Source organism: Anguilla anguilla, chromosome 17, assembly GCF_013347855.1.
Source record: "Anguilla anguilla isolate fAngAng1 chromosome 17, fAngAng1.pri, whole genome shotgun sequence".
Lineage (NCBI taxonomy): Eukaryota > Metazoa > Chordata > Actinopteri > Anguilliformes > Anguillidae > Anguilla > Anguilla anguilla.
The window spans coordinates 1,662,416-1,681,706 of record NC_049217.1 but is presented as its reverse complement, the minus strand read 5'-3'; the positions used below and the strand labels follow the sequence as shown (position 1 = coordinate 1,681,706).

At 42.1% G+C, this 19,291-nt stretch overlaps 1 protein-coding gene across 1 annotated transcript in view; it reads left to right on the top strand.

Annotated features, from left to right (window-relative positions):
- Positions 1 to 696: 696 nt before the first annotated feature.
- The window catches only part of rnd2 (Rho family GTPase 2), a 58,535-nt gene continuing 39,940 nt past the window's right edge, over positions 697 to 19,291 (top strand). The window contains exons 1-2 of the mRNA XM_035398914.1: positions 697 to 1,064; positions 1,840 to 1,927. Of these exons, the coding sequence (XP_035254805.1) occupies positions 963 to 1,064; positions 1,840 to 1,927 (190 nt within the window). The 5' untranslated portion in view covers positions 697 to 962. The remainder of the gene's footprint in view (positions 1,065 to 1,839; positions 1,928 to 19,291) is intronic.

Here is a 19,291-nt window from a genome sequence, read left to right as displayed (position 1 = left end):
TGGCCAAATATCAACAAGCAGTCCAACCACATATTTTATGCAGTTATTTACTACGGTAATGTTCTGTGAGCAATACTTAAGATGGGAGGCATTTTGCCTTGATTTAACCGTAATGTTTCAGTATATCGGTGGTCATGGTGTGTAGATTTCTTAAGATTCACAAAATGCCAATATAGTAGCTTATCCGTTTGGTTTTTATCTGTTGTTGGTTCTTATTTGCTTTATCTCGGTTTGCAACTGCAGTCATTTTCGCTCAATAGGTTAAGAGCAACAGGTGACTAAACGTGATCATGGTAACTGATCATGATGACGCATGAATCATTATGGAAATTAAGCAATTTAGCATTTCATTTTAGAAATGTAACATCGATAATGATAGTTGCGGTGGTGGTGATGTTAACATTTTTGTTTTTGACGAACAAGATCGTTTCTTCTACAACACATATACATATAAATAAATATAAATTCTATAACATATTTTCAGAATACCGCATTGTTTTATTTCTCTGTAAATCCATGTCTCCCCAATATGCACCAGCAGCGATAACAGTGAACGTCATTTGTGGGTGAGCAATTGTAACACTGCCATGTGCCAAGTAAAAAAAATTAAAAAAAACTGCCATGTGCCAAGTGAACGTCGAAATGAATGAATGAATTAATGAATAAACATATGCCAACTCGTCCTCTCGTTGGGCGTAAGTGGCCGTTGGGCGTGGCCATGCGAAATTTTGAGTTTTGCTGAAATTCAAGCCGCGTGCTCAGGAGGCGAGGATGCAGCAGCGTGGTGCATAGTGTCAGTCAGCACCGGAGGCTCGCGGGTTACGGCGGCGGACCTCACAGACCGAAGGAGGCTGGGACAAGCGCGTACTTTGTTGGGTTCACATTCTCAGCTTTTAACCATCTCCGTCTGTCGGTAAATGAAGAGCCCGCGCCGCGTGGAGCCCAGACATTGACGGAAAACCATGGAGAGCCAGGGCAGCCGTTGCAAGATCGTGGTGGTAGGAGACACGCAATGTGGCAAAACGGCGCTTTTACACGTTTTCGCGAAGGACTGCTACCCAGAGGTAAGTTGTAATGGCATTAATGTGAGGTATTACTAGGTGCATTTAAAATACAGCCGTATCCACTAATATCCACTCTGACATTGACCTGCATAGTCAAGTCTGAGTAAATCGGAGCGTACAGAGATGACCGTCTTGAATTCATACATATACATTAGTACAGAATGGCTAAACAAGTTGGGAAACGGTCACAATAATCTCACCACTAACTCCAGTTTAGTTGAGCTGCTTGGTCGAGAGCACAGTGATCAGATTCTCGCAGGACACCAAGTTTCCAGTTAAAACAAGAATCAACCAAGCGCGTGCGCTCTGGTCGAAGCTAAGCGCCTATGAAGCGGTGGAGTGCCACCACGCAGTAGTAATGACATGAATATTGTACATTACAATGACAGTGTGTGCACCGATATCTTTCGCTGTGGTGAACATCTGCTGCAGTACGAACTCATTCGAAGTCGGTTTTACTTGAATTTATGTTGGCACATAATTATTCAAATATACAAACACCTGTTTCACAGTGCACAAATACGTTACCCCTTTACAGCTATAACAATTGTAATACTTTTCTGGACCTTTTTTGCGCATACTTTCTATGTATATCGACGTGTAATTGTTGGCCAACGCAACGTGTCATTACAGTGCGTTCTGTAGTATTCAATAATTACCGCAATTGCCCCCAGTTGTCCCACTAATCATCCGTAACTGATTTCAACTTAATGGGAAATGGTGTTATTTGGAAGCCATGGATGACCTTTAATCCTGTGAAAATGTCTCCTTTCAGAATTACGTTCCCACGGTCTTCGAGAATTACACGGCCAGTTTTGAAATCGATAAACAGAGGATTGAGCTTAACATGTGGGACACATCAGGTAAGAACTATTTTGCGGTTCTTTTTTTCAAATTAAAAGGTCGTGGTACGCCGTGCCACGGAACCAAGGTTCTCCTGATAAACTGAATTTGGTGAACAAATAAGAAAAGGCCATGATGCAGATACAGAGTTCATGGGAGCACGTACGTGTGCGTTAAAAAATGTAGTTAGTGATTTCCTTGTCCCCAGGTTTATTCCCGTACTACCCCTTGGAATTGCACGTGCACAAGTTTGTATTTTTATGGTCGTCATCGTGGACTTCAGGAACACTTTTCTCTTTTGCCAGCTCTTTATTGTTTACAGGTTTTAAATGACCGTAGTGTTTGTTTCCATTCCTCATTGGCTCATTGGCCTTGGGACCGCGCTGTTACATGGCTAGGCCGCTACATAGGCACCTGGGCTAGCATATGTAAATCATCACCTGCGTAATCGCGTGCAGCTCCCGTTTCATTAGCTCAGTGACCCTTTGTTTTGAAAAAATTGTGCCGGCTATGCCTTCACACAAACCACTCTGAAAGCACTCTTCTATTAGCTGCTACTTTGGACGGGAGCATTCTAGATTGCGAGCGGAGCATAGTTTAGTGGGACTCTGAAGTGTTAACTGTACTGTTGCACTCAGTCTGAGAATAGACCAAATGGCCCTACTGAAAAAGATAGCGCTTCCCGTTTTTCAGCTGTCAGGATTATTTTGGTTGGTTGTTGAGACCTGTGATCTGGTGGTACCGTTTTGTCTGTTCTGACCTTATCATAGTGGCGGTTTTTGTATTGCGGTAGAATTTCAAACGTGATTCATGATTTTCTCAAGGATTTCTTGTTCGTAAATTGGTTCCATTTGATGTGGCATTGTTATCAGCTTGCGTTCAGATGTGAGGTGCTCGGGGTTTCCAGGGAAATGGGATAGACCTTTTTCTGACCCTGAAAGCAAATCTAACTGCCCGTGGTAAGGAGTCTGTGATTAGCCTCTTTTTTTGTGATGATAAAAAAGGACCCCCTCCCTACCTCTGAAAATAACATCATGTCAGCTTTGAGCTGGGCACTTCTCTTTCTTTCTGTGTGTGTGTGTGTGAGAGTGTGTGTGAGTGAGTGTGTGTCTGTGTGTGAATGTGTGTATGTCTTACATGTGTATGTGTGTATATACCCTGTCTGTGTGTGTGCCTGCGTGTATGCGTGCATATATGTGTGAGTGTGTATATCCTGTATGTGCATGCACGTGTGTGCATGTATGTGTGAGTGTATATATCCTTTTTGTGCGTGCGTGTGTGTGTGCATATGTGTGTGTGCGTTTATGTGCGTGCGTTTGCGTGTATGTGCGTGCGTGTATGTACGTGCGTGTGTGCGTGCGTGTATATATCCTGTATGTGCGTATATGTGCGTGTGTGTGCGTGTATGTGTGAGTATATATCCTGTATGTGCGTGCATTTGCGTTTGTGTGTGTGTATATATGCGTGTGTGCATATGTGTGTGTGCGGGTGAATATTTGTGTCTAGTTGTTCTTGCCGCTCCTGCTGATGTGTAAAGGAAAGTAGTGACTGACGATGTGGAAACAGAGTATCAGTGTTCCCTCAGTGCCCTTGAGCCAGGATTGGTTAGCCTCCCAGTGACATGGGCACTGTCTGCTGTCTTTATCCAATCACTGAGCAGCCAAATGATATTCTGGGGAAGGATCGCAACCTGTCAATCTGGGGTGTTTGTGTAAAAGGAACACTGACGATGCGCCACTCAAAGCAAACCAGCCCCCTGCTCTGTTTCCACGGCAGCACTGGAGCATCAGAATAACCCTCTGATTCTGAGTCCGGAACTTTCTCCCGCGCAAGGCCTGACCCAGGGCAACATCTAGCTGTGTGCCAAATCCTGTGGCTGTTTGCGAAATCCGTGTCAGATACGTGTTCATACAGGGATATTTAATACCCTTTAATAACCATTTAATGCTTTATGTTTTCATTTATGTATGTCATTAGTTTTGTTTTGTTTCTCCAGTATAATATAATGCCCCCACCAAGGCGTAACTTGGCGGGATGGCATACCTGCCATCCCAATAATGCCTGGCCCTGGTCTTTGGAGATCATTCATATGGCTACTGAAGACACTTGACACCTTTCAAAACAGTAGGGCTGTTTTATCCCTGTGACTTTTTCAAATTCCCACTAAAAACATCTGGCTGTCTAATCTGATTGGCTACACAATCCCTTAAATCCATACCCACATTGATTCAGTAGGTTGTCACTGCAAAAATTGAGTTGATCTCCCTGGTTAAATGAAGGTCAAATAAATAAAAGAAATTTCCCTATGAATGATTTTTTAGGGAATCATTTATTTCATTGCATAGTATGCTTGGGGACACCAGTTTATAGGACATATGGCCCAAAATAATTTCTACTTGCATTACCATCTGAATCCCCAAAGGGCACTGTAGGCATTGGATTGTCACAGTCACATGACTAATTACAGCCAGTGATAAGTACTGACCTCATAAAAGCGCTCAGCTGACAATACGCCAGGTGTAGGAAGGAATGTGACATGAAAGGAATGTCAAACACAAAAAAGTGTTATTTTGTACATTTTACTTGTTCTGCAAGGAAAATAAATTGCATCTGGTTTAGAAGTGATTCTCGCCAGCACTGTATCTTGAAAGTGTAACGATGGCGTGAATCAGCTTTTGTACATTTAGAAAGGCTGATCTATGGCGACGTGACAAGGTCTTTGTTACCGGTCAATGCTTTCTTATATACCATGGCAAAGAAAAAAAAGTGTGTTTTTCGAAGACGTACATCTCACTTTCTAGTGACGTGTACATGCTGGTATTCTCACACGCAAGTTCCTTAATTGGAAATTACGCAAGCTGTACTGGGCTCTATTTTAATGATCTTAGCGCACAGTCTGAAGCACGTGGCACAAGTGCATTTAGGGCATTTAGGGCATTTAAACTATACCAGTTTAACAGCGGATAATCTGAGCAGAAAGTAAGGCACAAGGTTCAAATGGGCTGAATGTGATCTCTTAATAGGTGTGTCTTGAGTGTAACATGCAATAAAACAATTAGTGTTATCTCCCTTTAAAAACCACCTGTGTTTGCACTGTGCTGCCCACCAGGGGGCAGCATTGACCCTACAGACAGGTATGGTTGCAGCTGTGGTTCATTGTAATCAAGTCAGCTGCAGCCCATTACCTAACCATGGGCTCTATAAGAGGCCTAGCTTCCAGGCCTAGGGGAGGGTGCTTTTAGATGGTGTTTGTAAGCTGGGCTATGCACCGTGTCATGTGTTGGTGCAAGTTTTTTTGGTAATTGCTAATCTTTCACTTGTCGGCTGTTTGGTTGCCCGATTGGCCTTTCTATGATTTCAGCTGTGTTAGGGTTTTGGATCAATAAAAGGCAGTGAGCCAAACACTTCTCTTTGTGTTTTTCCTGTCTGTTCACCATGTGAGCAGTGGCCACCCCCAACCCTGCCTCAGAGCGTTTTGCTGCTACACTGCTGGCTTTAACACCTGCTTGTGCATAAGGCTAAAGCGCGTTAGCAGCGAGTATATTAAAATATTAGAACAATTTATGGTCTATTAAAATTCTCAGAATTAATGCAATGTAAAGTGGTGATGTTTTTGTTCCTGATTTTTGAAAAGGTTTATTTTTCTCAATTATACTTTTAGTTCTCCTTAAAGGAGTACCATGGTGATTTTCACACTTTCTCGGTTTTATGTGCTATTTGCACAAGAGGCATTGAAGAAACACAATGAGTAAAGTATTAAATATGTCCGTTCTGTATTTTTGGAGAAATATGCTTTTTAAATTTATCGTCCTATTTTCAACTGGTTGAGAAAGTTGTCAACTTGGTGCGTCACGAACACAGTAACCACTCCCCTTTCCACGCCCCGTAAACCCATGGATAACTCGAGACCCATAGTTTGCGCCGCTGGCTTACTGGCAAGACAATGCAAATATTTGACTAACGTTATGTTCACTTAAATTAGAGTGCCTTTTAAGGACTATTAGATTATTTCTAGTTATATTCATTTAGCCAGCTAGCTAACGTTAGCTAGCTAGGTAGTTTGCTTTCATAAGGCAATGTTATCGATAACGTTAGCTAGCTAGTTTGCTTTTATGAGGACGTTATAGTTGTGCTTTTATCTTAACTTGGCTAGCTAGATAGCAAAAATTATAATTGGATATAAGTCAACATCCTTACCTTAGCTATCTATCGATACTTGATATACTACTAAGCTAGCTAGCTTGTGAAAAGTCTCCCAAAAAGAGCGCGTATCATGGGGGTAGCTATGATAACGGGGCACGGTCTGTCAATCATAGCTAACTGACAGTTCTCATTACCACGCCCAGACGGTTCGGGTGAACTTTTATAGTGGGAAATTTAGGCTTAGAAAAACACATTTTAAAGTCCATTGAAATGACTGAATAATAAAAAAATTATGCACATTTGTTTTGTTGTTGCCTAAAGACAACTGGGAAGTGTCACGTTCAACCACCATGTTACTCCTTTAAAGTCATTTTGTCCAGTTATGGCGTACCAGATGAAATGTGTTCTAATTGCTGATAGTATGCAAACATGGTCACTGTAATTTTAAAAATGTGAGGAAAAATTGTGTAAAAAATGATGAAATTTGAATCAATCTTTTTTGCTAGCACCGAGAGCTAGTTTCTTTATTTGAGTTTAGTTTAATTTCCATTTTGTTTCTTTTAAAAAGGTGGGGGAAAGTAATCCACTGCTGAAAAGTGGGAGGAGCTGACCAAGTCAAAATCTGGCCAGCTACGAGTGGGGAACTGAAAAGTTTCCGCTCGGTTTTGCTTTCTTTTGTCTTTGTTACTTTAGTTTGTTATTTTAGATTATTGTTTTTGCCTGGATCCCGTGAGGGGGAAGGGTGAAGATGGCGTTTATTTGATTTCATGTTTGTGTGGGTGTGCTCTCTCTCTCTCTCTCTCTGCGACAGACAAGTGTTCCCCCGGTACTGCCGCATCTCCCTCCCAGGGGTGTCACGCTGGCTTGTGACAGTTCAGTTTAGCTCTGATTCAGTTCAGTTCGGATGTGATATACATGTTTTACATGTTCTATTTAACCTGTGTTTTCAGTGTAAATTTTTTATTCTGGATCATGAAGTCATAGTTAAGTCCACGTTGAATTGTGAAGTGAAGAGATGTTAATAGCCTCTGCAACGTACATACATAAACAAGACATATTTCTGTAATTTTTTTACAATTACTATTTAACAGATTGGAAAAACAAAACAGTAAATGTGGAATGTGCAAAAGCTTAGGTACACTTCTAGTTTATCCATTATTTTTTTAGCTGCGACCGCAGCTCTATAGCTCTGTCTGTTGGTCGGTCGGTTGGTTGGTCGGTTGGTCCACAAAAGTGTCCCACCCCGTAGCGGCCACAGTTTTCGCCCCAGGAAGCTGAAATTTGGCCTGGAGGTTGGTCATGACCGAAAGTAGAGCTGAGTAACTTTCAAGGCCGACTGACCAAGAGAGGGCATGGTGATGGGCGTGGCTATCACAAAAAGGCGCATAACTCCCGAATGGGTTCACACATTTGCACAAGATTTTGTGGAAAGGTTGGTCATGAGCCAAAGAAGAGGTCATGTGTTTGCGTGAGGGTGTGTGCGTGGATGCATGCACACATGGATGCGTGCGCGTGTGCGGTCGCAGCTATTGCGGATTCGCGCTTGTTTCTTTAAAAAAAGGCCTGAAAACTTGATTAACTCAATAGGCCTTAAATGAAGCCAGGTGAGCTTAATAAATACACTGGACCCTTCGAACCTCTGCTTTGTGCTTGTGTGGCAGCCAGTGCCACAGGAGGAAGGACAGATGGATTCAAGTAAATATCAACAAACCCTGGGATGCCGTAATGTCCCAGTGAGTCAAGGAGCTGAAGCTGAGTTTGGGTATTTTAGCAAGTCAGTGATCCAAAACATACCTGAAAATCAACCATGAACTGCTTAAAGGAGAGAAAGAGTAAGGTTCTGGAGTGGCCTTCGCAGTCCCCAAACTTGAACATTATTGATCTGAGGGGAGATCTCTCACATGCAGCGCATGAAGGAAGACCTGAGGATATTTATGAAATAGGTTTCTGCAAGAATGCGTGGGGAAAAAATCCTAAAGCAAGAATAGAAAAGCTGTAAGCTGGCTACAAAAAATGTTTTAAAGCTTTGATTTCTGCCAAAGGAGGTGTTACTAAGTACTGACTGACAGGGTGCTGAAACTTTTGCACATGCCAAATTTACTGTTTTATTTTTTCAATCTGTTAAATTCAGCAATTAAGAAGTAATTGTGCATTAAACTAACTAATTTAAGTTTGGCCCCCCCAGGGTTTTATTAACTTCCTTTCACAAATCAACTAAACCTGAAATTTGAGCAGGGGTGCATATGTGTATACATGCAGTACTGTACAGTACTGTACCATACTTGCATTTAACACTGGGGTCAAATAAAATAGACTGCTGTTTTCACCAATATTCACAGTGACATTTTCATGTTTTGGCCCAGGTCTGATTGCCATTGTTCAACAAATTATTATTAGGAACAGGATGTTCTGGCTCTATGGGTAGTCTATTTGATGAAAAGCTACAGTAAACATTTGGATGTGAGAATGCAGGTTTGTGTATACATGTGCATAACAATGTTTACACAGAGCTGCCTTTTCTGACATTCCTCAGGGTATTTTATCTATTTTATTCTGATGTTCTGTGCTAGGAATCTTCACACTCCAGGATTAAGTTGTTACACATATTCACACGCTTGGCACGCGTCTCAATACACTGCTTTCTGGGATATGGAGGCTTAACAAGTTAATGTTCAGCAATGTGAGCAGAGGCTAAACTACCACACTTACTTTTTAGCATTACATTCCTGCACTATTTTAAGGAATGTGTCTGAGTTTTGAAAGTAGTTCACATTTCTCTGAAGTTGGACTTAAATCTGTTTTCAAAGTAAATGGCTTCAGATGTGAATCACACGTTGCAGGAAGCTCAGCTAAGCTAAATACCTGTGCGATGCTCTGAAAAACAGGGAAAACTGGCTGCCACAATTCTCTTGGGTGATGCCAGGAAACCATCCTGACCAGGGTAGTCACATAGGACTACACTTACCAAAGTGGGTACAAAAAAATCATTATCGCTTGGGGACTTGCGGTGAAGTAGTTTGTGTGAATGGTGTGTGTGTGTGTGTGTGTGTGTGTGTGGGAAACTGAATGACTGTGTGTGTCAGTGGAGTGTGTGTACAGAAGAGAAAGTAAAAGTGTTTGTCAGTGTGAAGCAGCACATCAGTGTGTGTCAGTGGACTGTGTGTACTGAAGAGAAAGTAAAAGTGTTTGTTAGTGTGCAGCAGCACATCAGTGTGTGTCATTGAGTTGATGCAAGTATTGACATGTCTGCTGGCGAATGTAATCCTAATTTATACTTTGTCTCATAACACTTTTTACAAGTGTTGTGCGACAAAAATAAAGGTGTCACACGATGTTTAGCATTTATACTTTGGTGAAAGCCTGCAGGGAGGGCTATGTTGTTTCTATGGTAACGTGACACCAAACTCCTGATGATTTGTTTACGTTTGTACCTGTCCAATTACACTGCACAACAAAGTATGACTGTGTGTGCGACAGAACAAAATTCTTGAGGGGACATTGAGAAAAAGTGGCGTGCAACACTCGTAGGAGGCCCCGTGTACGAGGCCGCTGTGAGCGGTGTGCGGATGTGAGCGGGAATGTGAGAAGTGTGTGGATGTGAGCGGGAATATGAGCAGTGTGCGGATGTGAGCGGGAATGTGAGCAGTGTGCGGATGTGAGCGGGAATGTGAGCAGTGTGTGGATGTGAGCGGGAATGTGAGCAGTGTGTGGATGTGAGCGGGAATGTGAGCAGTGTGCGGATGTGAGCGGGAATGTGAGCAGTGTGTGGATGTGAGCGGGATGGGGCCCTGTGTAGGAGGCTGCTGTGAGCAGTGTGTGGATGTGAGCGGGAATGCGAGCGGAATGTGAGCAGTGTGTGGATGTGAGCGGAATGTGAGCAGTGTGTGGATGTGAGCGGGATGGGGCCCTGTGTAGGAGGCTGCTGTGAGCAGTGTGTGGATGTGAGGGGGAATGCGAGCGGAATGTGAGCAGTGTGTGAATGTGAGCGGGAATGTGAGCAGGATGGGGCCCTGTGTAGCAGAGGGCAGGGATGCAGCTCTGTGTGAGATCCAGCCCTGCTGACAGGTAGAGGCTGTAATTAACTGCACTGTCACTCCCCTCACTCAGAGACCGGCAGGCTGAATAACTACCTCTGCTTCTCTCTCGCTCTCACACACAATACACACACACAGACATGCACAAACACTCTATATACACACACACACACACACACACATACAGGCATATAGTGTTCGTGAGGACAACCTGCACTATCATGGTTTACAGGGACCCACATTTCCCATCATCCCATCAACTAAAGGCCCATGTCAAATTTTTTTATTTGATCTGAAAAAAAGAAGAGTGGCATATGAAAGTGCTGGCTAAGGCTAAATGTAATTTTTCCAAAATTGTTATTCACTTGGAAATGTATTATCTGTAGATTTCATCACTTCCCCAAGGGTAGGGACTATGTTACTGAGACATCGTCTTTACCAACAGCTGTATTAACAATATAGAACTGCCTCTTAGACACACAGAATGATTTGAATTCTAGTCAAATTACTAAAATTAGTTCTTTCTTCCAAATCATCCACCTGTCATGTAGACCCCATAAACACTAAGCTACTGAAGAAGCTATTGCCTGTTCTTGGCAAACCTATTCTTCCCATAATTCATTCTTCGTTGTTATTCATGTTTCTTCATCCTTTAAAATTGCAGAACTAAGGCCACCACCCAAGAAACCAAATTTGGATCCTACTGACCTGGCAAAATGTAGACCTTTTTCAAACCTCCCATTTGTTTTATCAAAGATCCTTGAGAAATGTGCAGCTCAACAGCTTTCTTCTTTACAGGCTAACAGTGTATATGACATGTTTCAGTCTGGGTTTCAAAAGCACCACAGCACTGAGACAGCCCTTCCCTTAGTAAGGATTTATTTCTCTCTCTGGATTGGTGCTGTATACCCATTCTTATCATACTTGACCTAAGTGCTGCCTTTGATGCTATTGACCAGTGCTCTGGTTTCCTACCACAGTCCAAAGACATTGCCTATAGGTATGAGTGTGTGAGTGAATGGAGAATGAATGGTGTGTGACCTGAGATAGATTGGAGGCCTGTCCAGGGTGTATTCCTGCCTCTCACCCCCGCGACCCTGCTCAGGATAAACAGGTATAGATAATGGATGGATCGATGGATTTAGCTTATTTAGATAAATCCCATACATCTATTCAAAGGTGGAAAATGTGTGCTGAATCACACATTCAAAAGGCATAAAATGTGGATAGAATGCCCATTTGCAAGACTGTACCCAGGTTACTAGCAAGCTATTACAGAAATTATGTTTTTATTTTAATCTAATATTTGATACCAGCCTGATACATGAGAAACAAATTCTGACCTGTCATTATATAATTTTTTTATATAACATTTTGTCTTGCCTCCATGTCCTAGTCATGGGAGGGGGTGGGGTTAACTTAAGCAGTCTATTGTCCAGAATAACAAGTTGTATATTCTTTATATTACACAATAGAATTAATCAAACTATCAGCTTTTCAGCATATTTATTACCCATGGCACCACATTCCTTTGAGCAATTATTACTACAAAAGTGACAAGACTAACACACTACAGCCTTGTTACAAACTGTATGAAATCATTACAATACAACAGTATTATTTTTTTTTTTTTAAACGTTCAATTAAAAATTAATATATCAGTCCCCACATACACTGCCACTAACCACTTGACCAATTAAAAAACAAAGAAAATCCAAGTTGGCTTTGAAAGCCTGGCCAATGAACACCAACAGGCAGCAGTACTTATCACATTAATTAAATACCATATGAAACAATGCAAACAAGTCCAAACAGTCCAAAGGCAGAGCTGACCTGGCCTTGTTGGGAGTATTTCAGTATATAACTGAAAGCAAGTGTAAACATTGCAGGACATACATTGTTCATATTAAACAAAAGGACACAAAACAAGAAAATGACCAATTATACAAAAATTAGATTGCCCTGTTGACTCTATTGTGTCATAAATATGAAATCCCCTTGTAGCATTGGGTCTGCCGGAGAAGCGGATTGGTCTCAGCTGCGCCGGCTGGTGGAGAGAGCACACGCACCTGGGCTGCGCTAGCTAATCAGTCCAGGTGCTTATAGGTGTGCTGCTCTCCACAGTTCGAGGCCGAGACCAGGAGCACATACCGAGAACATGATTTTCGTTTCATTAAATTTTGGAGTGTTTTGCAAGCAAGAAAAGTTGCCACTTGGTTTTAATTTCTTTTGTCTTTGTAATTTTAGCTTGTTGTTTCAATTTATTGTTTTTGCCTGGAACCCATGAGGGGGAAGGGTGAAGATGGCGTTTATTTTATTTTGTGTGGGTGTGCTCTCCCTCTCTCCAACAGTGTCCCTCGGGACTGCCGCATCTCCCTCCAAGGGGTGTCACGCTGGCATGTGACATTTGGTGCCGAACTCCAGGAGGGAGCAGTCTAGGCCCCTTAGTTCCTAAAAGCAAATCTTAATGCTACTGCATACAATTACATGGTAGATGATTCTGTGCTTCCCCAAGTTTGGGGAAAGTCCTTTCCTTTTACAGCATGAAAATACCCCCGGGCACACAGTGAGGTCCATATAGAGATGGTTTTGTAGAGAACGGTATGGAACTTGACTGGTCTGAACAGAGCCCTGACCTCAACCTCATCCAGCACCTTTGGGATCAGTTGGAAAGCCAGCTGAGAGATTGAACAGACATCTATCACTTTGCTACAGAAATGTGATACATCACTTCAGATCACAACATCAGACTTTTCAGAGATGAGCCATTTAAAAATGTATATCGCATGAAATGCCACTGAAACCTCATTTCATAGCTCCATGTGCATGCAGCTAGCCAATTCCCACTTTGCTCAAGCACTTTATTGAACTTCAAAAATATACATACGGGTGACAAATTAAAGGAAAAACTTGAATAAATGAGTGGAGAAACATAACGAATGCAGACGCTTCCATACAGGTGTGCTGCATGATATAATTTAGCAAATAACATCCTATCATGCTCTGTGGCATCGATTAAAAACTGCTGAGCAGGCAGATGCCCTCCATTTTGGATCAGGCCGGCACGAGGAAAAGATCAAGAAAGAGCAGGGCCAGCCCGTGGCATAAACGCTCTATGCGGTTGTTTTGGGCCACAACCACTAGGGGGGGGGGCCACACGATCAAATGCTAAGGTAAATAACGTCCTACAGAATCCAACATCACCCACCCACCCTGCCCCCCCACCCCGATCGACAGAATCTAACGGCATCCCCCCCCCCCCCCCCCCCCCCCCCCCCCCCCCCCCCCCCCCCAACGCATCCCACAGAACTGTTTAGGGCCACCAAAATCCTAGGGCTGGCCCTGCGAAAGAGGGTTCATTATTGGGGCGTGGGTGGCAGGAGCTTCAGTCAGACTGCTCAACTGGCTAGTGTTTCAGTAGGACCGGAGACTACAGCGACATCCGCATTTAGATCTATAGGAAAGACATCAGTAAATAGGGCCGAAAATTGCGGTCGAAAGCACACATTCTATGACTGTGATGCTGGTGTATTAGTATTTATGATGTGTAAAGAAAAACAAAAGAGCAACTCTTTCTTTCTGTAGTGTCTGGGGCTCCTCATTCTTTCTCATTGACCGGTAGCAGCCTGCCTGTACTACCACTTCCTCATTCACTAAATCTGACACTGCATATAAGGGAGGGGGGGGGGGGTTATCACAGCTTACTGACAACTGATAACTTACAAGCTAAAAAGTTATTCTGAGTTAACATGAAATAAGTGTCTAACGTTGCGCACACTGAATGGAAGCGGCTTTCTGCAGACATAACTCATTTATCTACCCAAATACTGCGAATCAGCATACTCTATTAGAGCTTAAAACTAAAAAACAGCTTCCTATTAAACTGTATTTATGTCGGCTACATTAATGTTAGATAAATAGCCCGTAGTTACTGGCTATAATTAGCGTTAGCGTGCAGATTTGTTACAAGTTAACTAGCTATCAGACTAGGTTAAGTTTGCAATTAACTTACCTCTATAGTTAAAAATAAACTGCTCAAAGAACAACTTCTTTGTCCAGCTTGGAACCCTTGACTTGTGAATGCTCCTTCACTAATCGCACCACATCGTCTTGGCCAAATTTTGCCAAGTCAAAAGTGAACTTGAGAAGCGATATCCCGGTGCCATGTTGAACACGCTGCTAGCAAAAACCGGAAGAGGTGATGCACTACTTCGAAGAACACTTCTGGTAACCGATTTTTTATTATTGGGGAACTGTTTGATCACCCCTTCTATCTCCTCTAGTGTAATTTCTGACCCTTAAGTCTTCCTGGGCTTCAATACTAAGTTGAGGGAGATTCAGATCGGCCATGAATTCATTAATAATTTCAGGGTTGTGGTTACATTTCAACTCATATAATGTAGGATAAAATTCCATAAATTGTTTGTTAATTTCTTTGGGATTTGTTAGAATATCACCTTTTTCAGATTTTATCTTTAATATTTCACGTGAGGCTTGAGCTTGTCTTAACTGTCGAGCAAGTAGTTCATGGGGTTTATCCCCAATCTCAAATTATTTTAGCTTAATCCTATGTAGCTGCCTCAGTATCTGAGCTGAAAGGATTGTGTTATATTCATGTCTCAGTGCCACAATAGAGTTCAGAGTATCAGGGTTTGAAGTAGTTCTATGTGTCTGTTCTAACTTAGATATTGTCTCATTAATCTCCTTTAGTCTTAATTTGCCTTGCTTCCTCTTTGTAGCACTAAATGAATTTGTTTCCTCTTAAAACAGCCTTCATAGATTCCCATAATATTGAGTCGTTCACATCGCCTGTGTCATTGCTGTTGACAAAACATGTTATTTGATCAGACATGTATTTTAGAAAACTCTTGTCACTTAGAAAAGAGTTGTCGAATCGCCATGTATAGCTATTGCTGACATTATTTAGTTGAATGTCAAGTGACATTGGGGCATGATCACTAATTAAAATATTCTGGTATTGACATGACACTACATTGGGTATCAATTTAGAGTCCAAAATGAAAAAATCAATCCTAGAATACGATTTATGAACCGGGGAAAAAAAGAGTAATCTCTACCCAAGGGATTTAACAGCCTCCAAATGTCCACTAGATTCAAACTAGTCAAGACATTAATCAATACAGTGCTGGATTTACTAACAACTGTAGAGCAGGAGGATTGGTTATCTAAAATGGGATCTAGCATGAAATTGAAATCTCCTCCCATCATGATATTAGTATTTTCAATGTAAGGGATTTTATTTATGAGAGTCTGGTACAACAATGGGTCTTCAAAGTTTGGACCATACACGTTTATTAATGTGACTGGTATACTGTCATCACACCCGACACAATGCGGTATCTCACATTAGGATCTGAAATAGTGCACCGGTGATCAAAGGCTACATTTTTGTGTATTATAATTGCTAGCCCTCTAGCCTTAGCCCCAAAGTTTGATTGAAAAATATGTGAAGCCCAATTTATGCGTAATAATTTGGTGCTTGCAATCTGTTTAATATGAGTCTCCTGTAAGAATATGATGCTTTTAAAGTTTTAAGATGTGCAAACACTTTTCATTGCTTTACTGGATTGTTTAATCCTCCAGTGTTCCAGCTCAGAAACCTTGTGGATGTGGTCTTAATATCATTGTTATTATTATTTGACATTTTTAATGTAGCGAGCAAAGTAATTAAATAAGTGAATAACTACAATCTCCCTTTCCACTACAAACTGATAGCCTATGTGTAAACAACTTGAACATAGAAAAAAAAAAAAAGAACCACCCCCGCCCCCCCCCCCCCCCCCCCCCCCCCCCCCCCAAAATAAAAGCAAAAAAAACAAAGCAGAGCCCATAAACATACCCAACGGCCTCCCCTTAACTTCAGTGTGACTTTCCGTGCTTTCATGGTGTAGCATTCAGTATAAAAGCCCCCATCTCCCCCCTGATTCCAGAGCAAATTGTCTTTCCAGAAACGTTTCAAATGTGTCCTCCTTTCTGAACGATTCAAGAGACATATAAACAATAGCAGTGGCCGCAGAAATTATTTCAGTTAAGTTGACTATCCTGTCAAACAAGTTAGAGCGAGAGGGACACAAGTACCTTTGCTTTTTGGTTGAGTTTATACCAGGGAAAGAAAAAAAGAGGAGAAAAACCATAGGCATACACACATACTCAAGTCAGCGTGGTATCCCCTTCTCATCCAGGTATTTGTCTGCTTCTACTGGATCCTCAAACAGGCGCATGTCCTCTCCCACAGACACTACAAAGCGTGCCGGGTGTCGGAAACCACATCTCACGTTCTTCGCTTTGCCTCTCTCCCTGACTTTATCGAACCGCTGTCGCTTCTTCATGATTGCTGGGCCTAGGTCAGGGTAGATGAAGATGTTCGACCCATTGTATTTTAGTGGGAACTTCTGCCTGGCGAGACGTAGAATCAGGTCTTTGACCGAGTCGTGGTGTATGTGGGCACTAATGGGTCTCGGACGGCCTCCTGCTGTAGGGGGGGAGCGCAGAGTACGGTGTGTGCGGTCCACCTTCACCGATTTGTTGTTAAAATTGTTCTCCCCGAGCAGTGATGGGATGAGCTGTGAGACAAAATCTGTTGGGTTTCCATTTTTCTTCATTTTCCTGAACTCCAATAATCCGAATATTCTGCCTTCTTGAATGAGACTCTAAGTCTTCTGTTTTTCCCCTGAGCTGCTGCACCTCGGTTGTCAGGGCAGCACACTCTCTCAAGTGCTTCAAAGCGATTCTCCTTCTCGTTAAGGGCTTGTTCCGTGGAGGTCACTATTATATACACTTCCCTCAGAGTCTGAGCAAATCCAGCAATAGTTTCTTTGATTAAACCAAGTTTGACATCCATGTTTTTGTTGAGGTTATCAATCGCTTTCATTATGTCCGTTGTATTCGGAGGCTCAGGCCCAGAAGAAAATGGCGTCTGTTCGTTGGGGTTGCTCCTAGCATCACCGTCTTCGTTTTAATTTGTTTTTTCCGTGTTTCTGTTCTTGAGCTGCTTCGGCATGATTATAGTTATTTCCGGTTTCTTGATTTAACAACAAATTTTCACTTATAGCTCTGATTAAATTCCAATAAGTGTAAAAAGCAGAACGGAGGAGTGGGAGCTTTAGAAAAACGTGGTTACTCCATGTCACGCTAAACCAGAAGTCTTCTCTTTTTTCTTTAAGGAGCTCCATCACTTTCTGCATTGCTGGAGTTAAGATAGGGACTTTCCTCCCCCCCTTTCCCCTTATTTCAATTTGAGTAAAGTGAAGACACAGCTTCTTTTCAAGCTCTGAAAGTGCCAGAGCAATGTCTTCATGCAGATCCGTTGTGTCTGTAGAAATAAATGTGGACTGCAGCATCTTAGAAGCTTCACCTTCTCTTCTTCGATTAAAGAGAATAATCTGAGTGAGGATCGCCTTCGTAAGAGATGTCCAGTTCTTAGAAGAGGCCTCTACCGAAAGGATGTGATGAGACTCATCTTGTTTTTTGTCTGGATAACAAGTGGAGGCTTTTCACATCTTCAGTGAAGGGAAGAATTTGCGGGGCATTCCACTTATCTTCTCGTTTTGAGGACATTTGCTGATACCACTTCATTCCACCTTGACTGGTACATCTCTTTGAAATTGTGTGCCTTCCCATCATCACCATCCTCCATTGCTTGTAATAACACCAGCCTGGCATTTTCTGCAAACTGTGGCCCAGCTTCATTGCAAGGGATGGAGTCCGGAATGTGTATTTCTCCTCAACATAACCACTAACAGCAGTTACAATGTGCATAACGTTTGACGGGTTGATAAAATCTTCCATTTTGCGCAGCAGAGTATCTTTCTTGGCTTATAGCAACAATCTTCCAACGGACATACTCGTGTTTGCTAGGATCTGAGCCCATCTTGTTGTAAAAATGCTCTCCCAACTTAATGATGTATGCGTCAGTTTTAATTGCCTGCAGAACCTCATCTTGCATCATGACATTCAACAGCTTCCACAATCCGGTACTAACACCATGGGGCACAGAACCTGCAAAAGCAGATAGGGACTGCACCCTGCTCTTTCCTGGATTGGTTGATTTACCGCTGGGTTTACGTCTGCAGTGTTTCATGTGGCGCCGCAAAAACCTCCTGGAGACCAGGCCTTGACAATGCGTGAAGTGTAAGAAGTCTTTAGAATCTGAAACTGCGTGGTTTCTTGTAGGGAACCAGAGCTCCACTTCCACTCTGAAAAACTTCAATGTCATGAGCAAAATTTCCTGTTTCTGAGATATTCTAGTGTTGCTTTCCTCTTTCCACTCACTAGACCCTTTTGGAAGCGTTAGCTTTTGCAACATCAGGCTCTTTCTGTGAACTTGCTCAAAATGCCTTGCTATTTTTGATAATGATTTCTTGCAAAAAATGCAAAACTGTCGCTTATTGTACAGTCTAGCACCGTTGGATTTCTTGGAAAATGCTTGGACAGAAATCAGTTTGCTTTGGCCTGGTACTTCAGATTTGTCAGTTTCTTTAGCACAAGAACTCTCAAGATCAGGGAAGAGATTCTCGTCCATAGTTCTCTCAAGCTTGCCTTTTTGTCCTCTTGGTAATATCTCCCCAATACATGCTCTACTCTCACCGGCTGAGTCAGGAACATAGTCGTCCTAGCAGTTATCAATGCTACTGATGGAGCGTCTGTCAGAGACCACTCCCTCATCAACTACAAGAACAAAATAATAGCCTAAATGGTGAACATATCCTAAAAATATAATTATGAAATATAAAGAGTGGAACAGTAAGTAACACTTTACAGTGCCCTTATTACAGTGCAACTTGTATACCTATAGTATAATGAGCATTGCAATGACACATTGTTATCGTGTAGCTACTCACTGAATTTTCTTTGTTACATAATGTAGCCTACCTACAAAAGTGTAACACGGACCTGAAGTCCTCATGGTACTACAGTATGTACTGTAGTAAAGAACTTACATTAAAGGCATAACAACAGTCACAACACCTCATCCAAGTGTTTCTTGATTTATGTTTTGACCCGCATGGAATAAGCTGCTTTCAGTACTTACAAAGCATTCATTTATTTATTTAAATTTTCTCCAACCTTTGACTACTACCTGCAAATATGGACTTCTTATAACAGCTTCCAAGGGCTAATAGTACATAGAACGATAGTGGAAAATCTGAATAAAGAAAATATTGGAAGATGATACATTCTTAATGA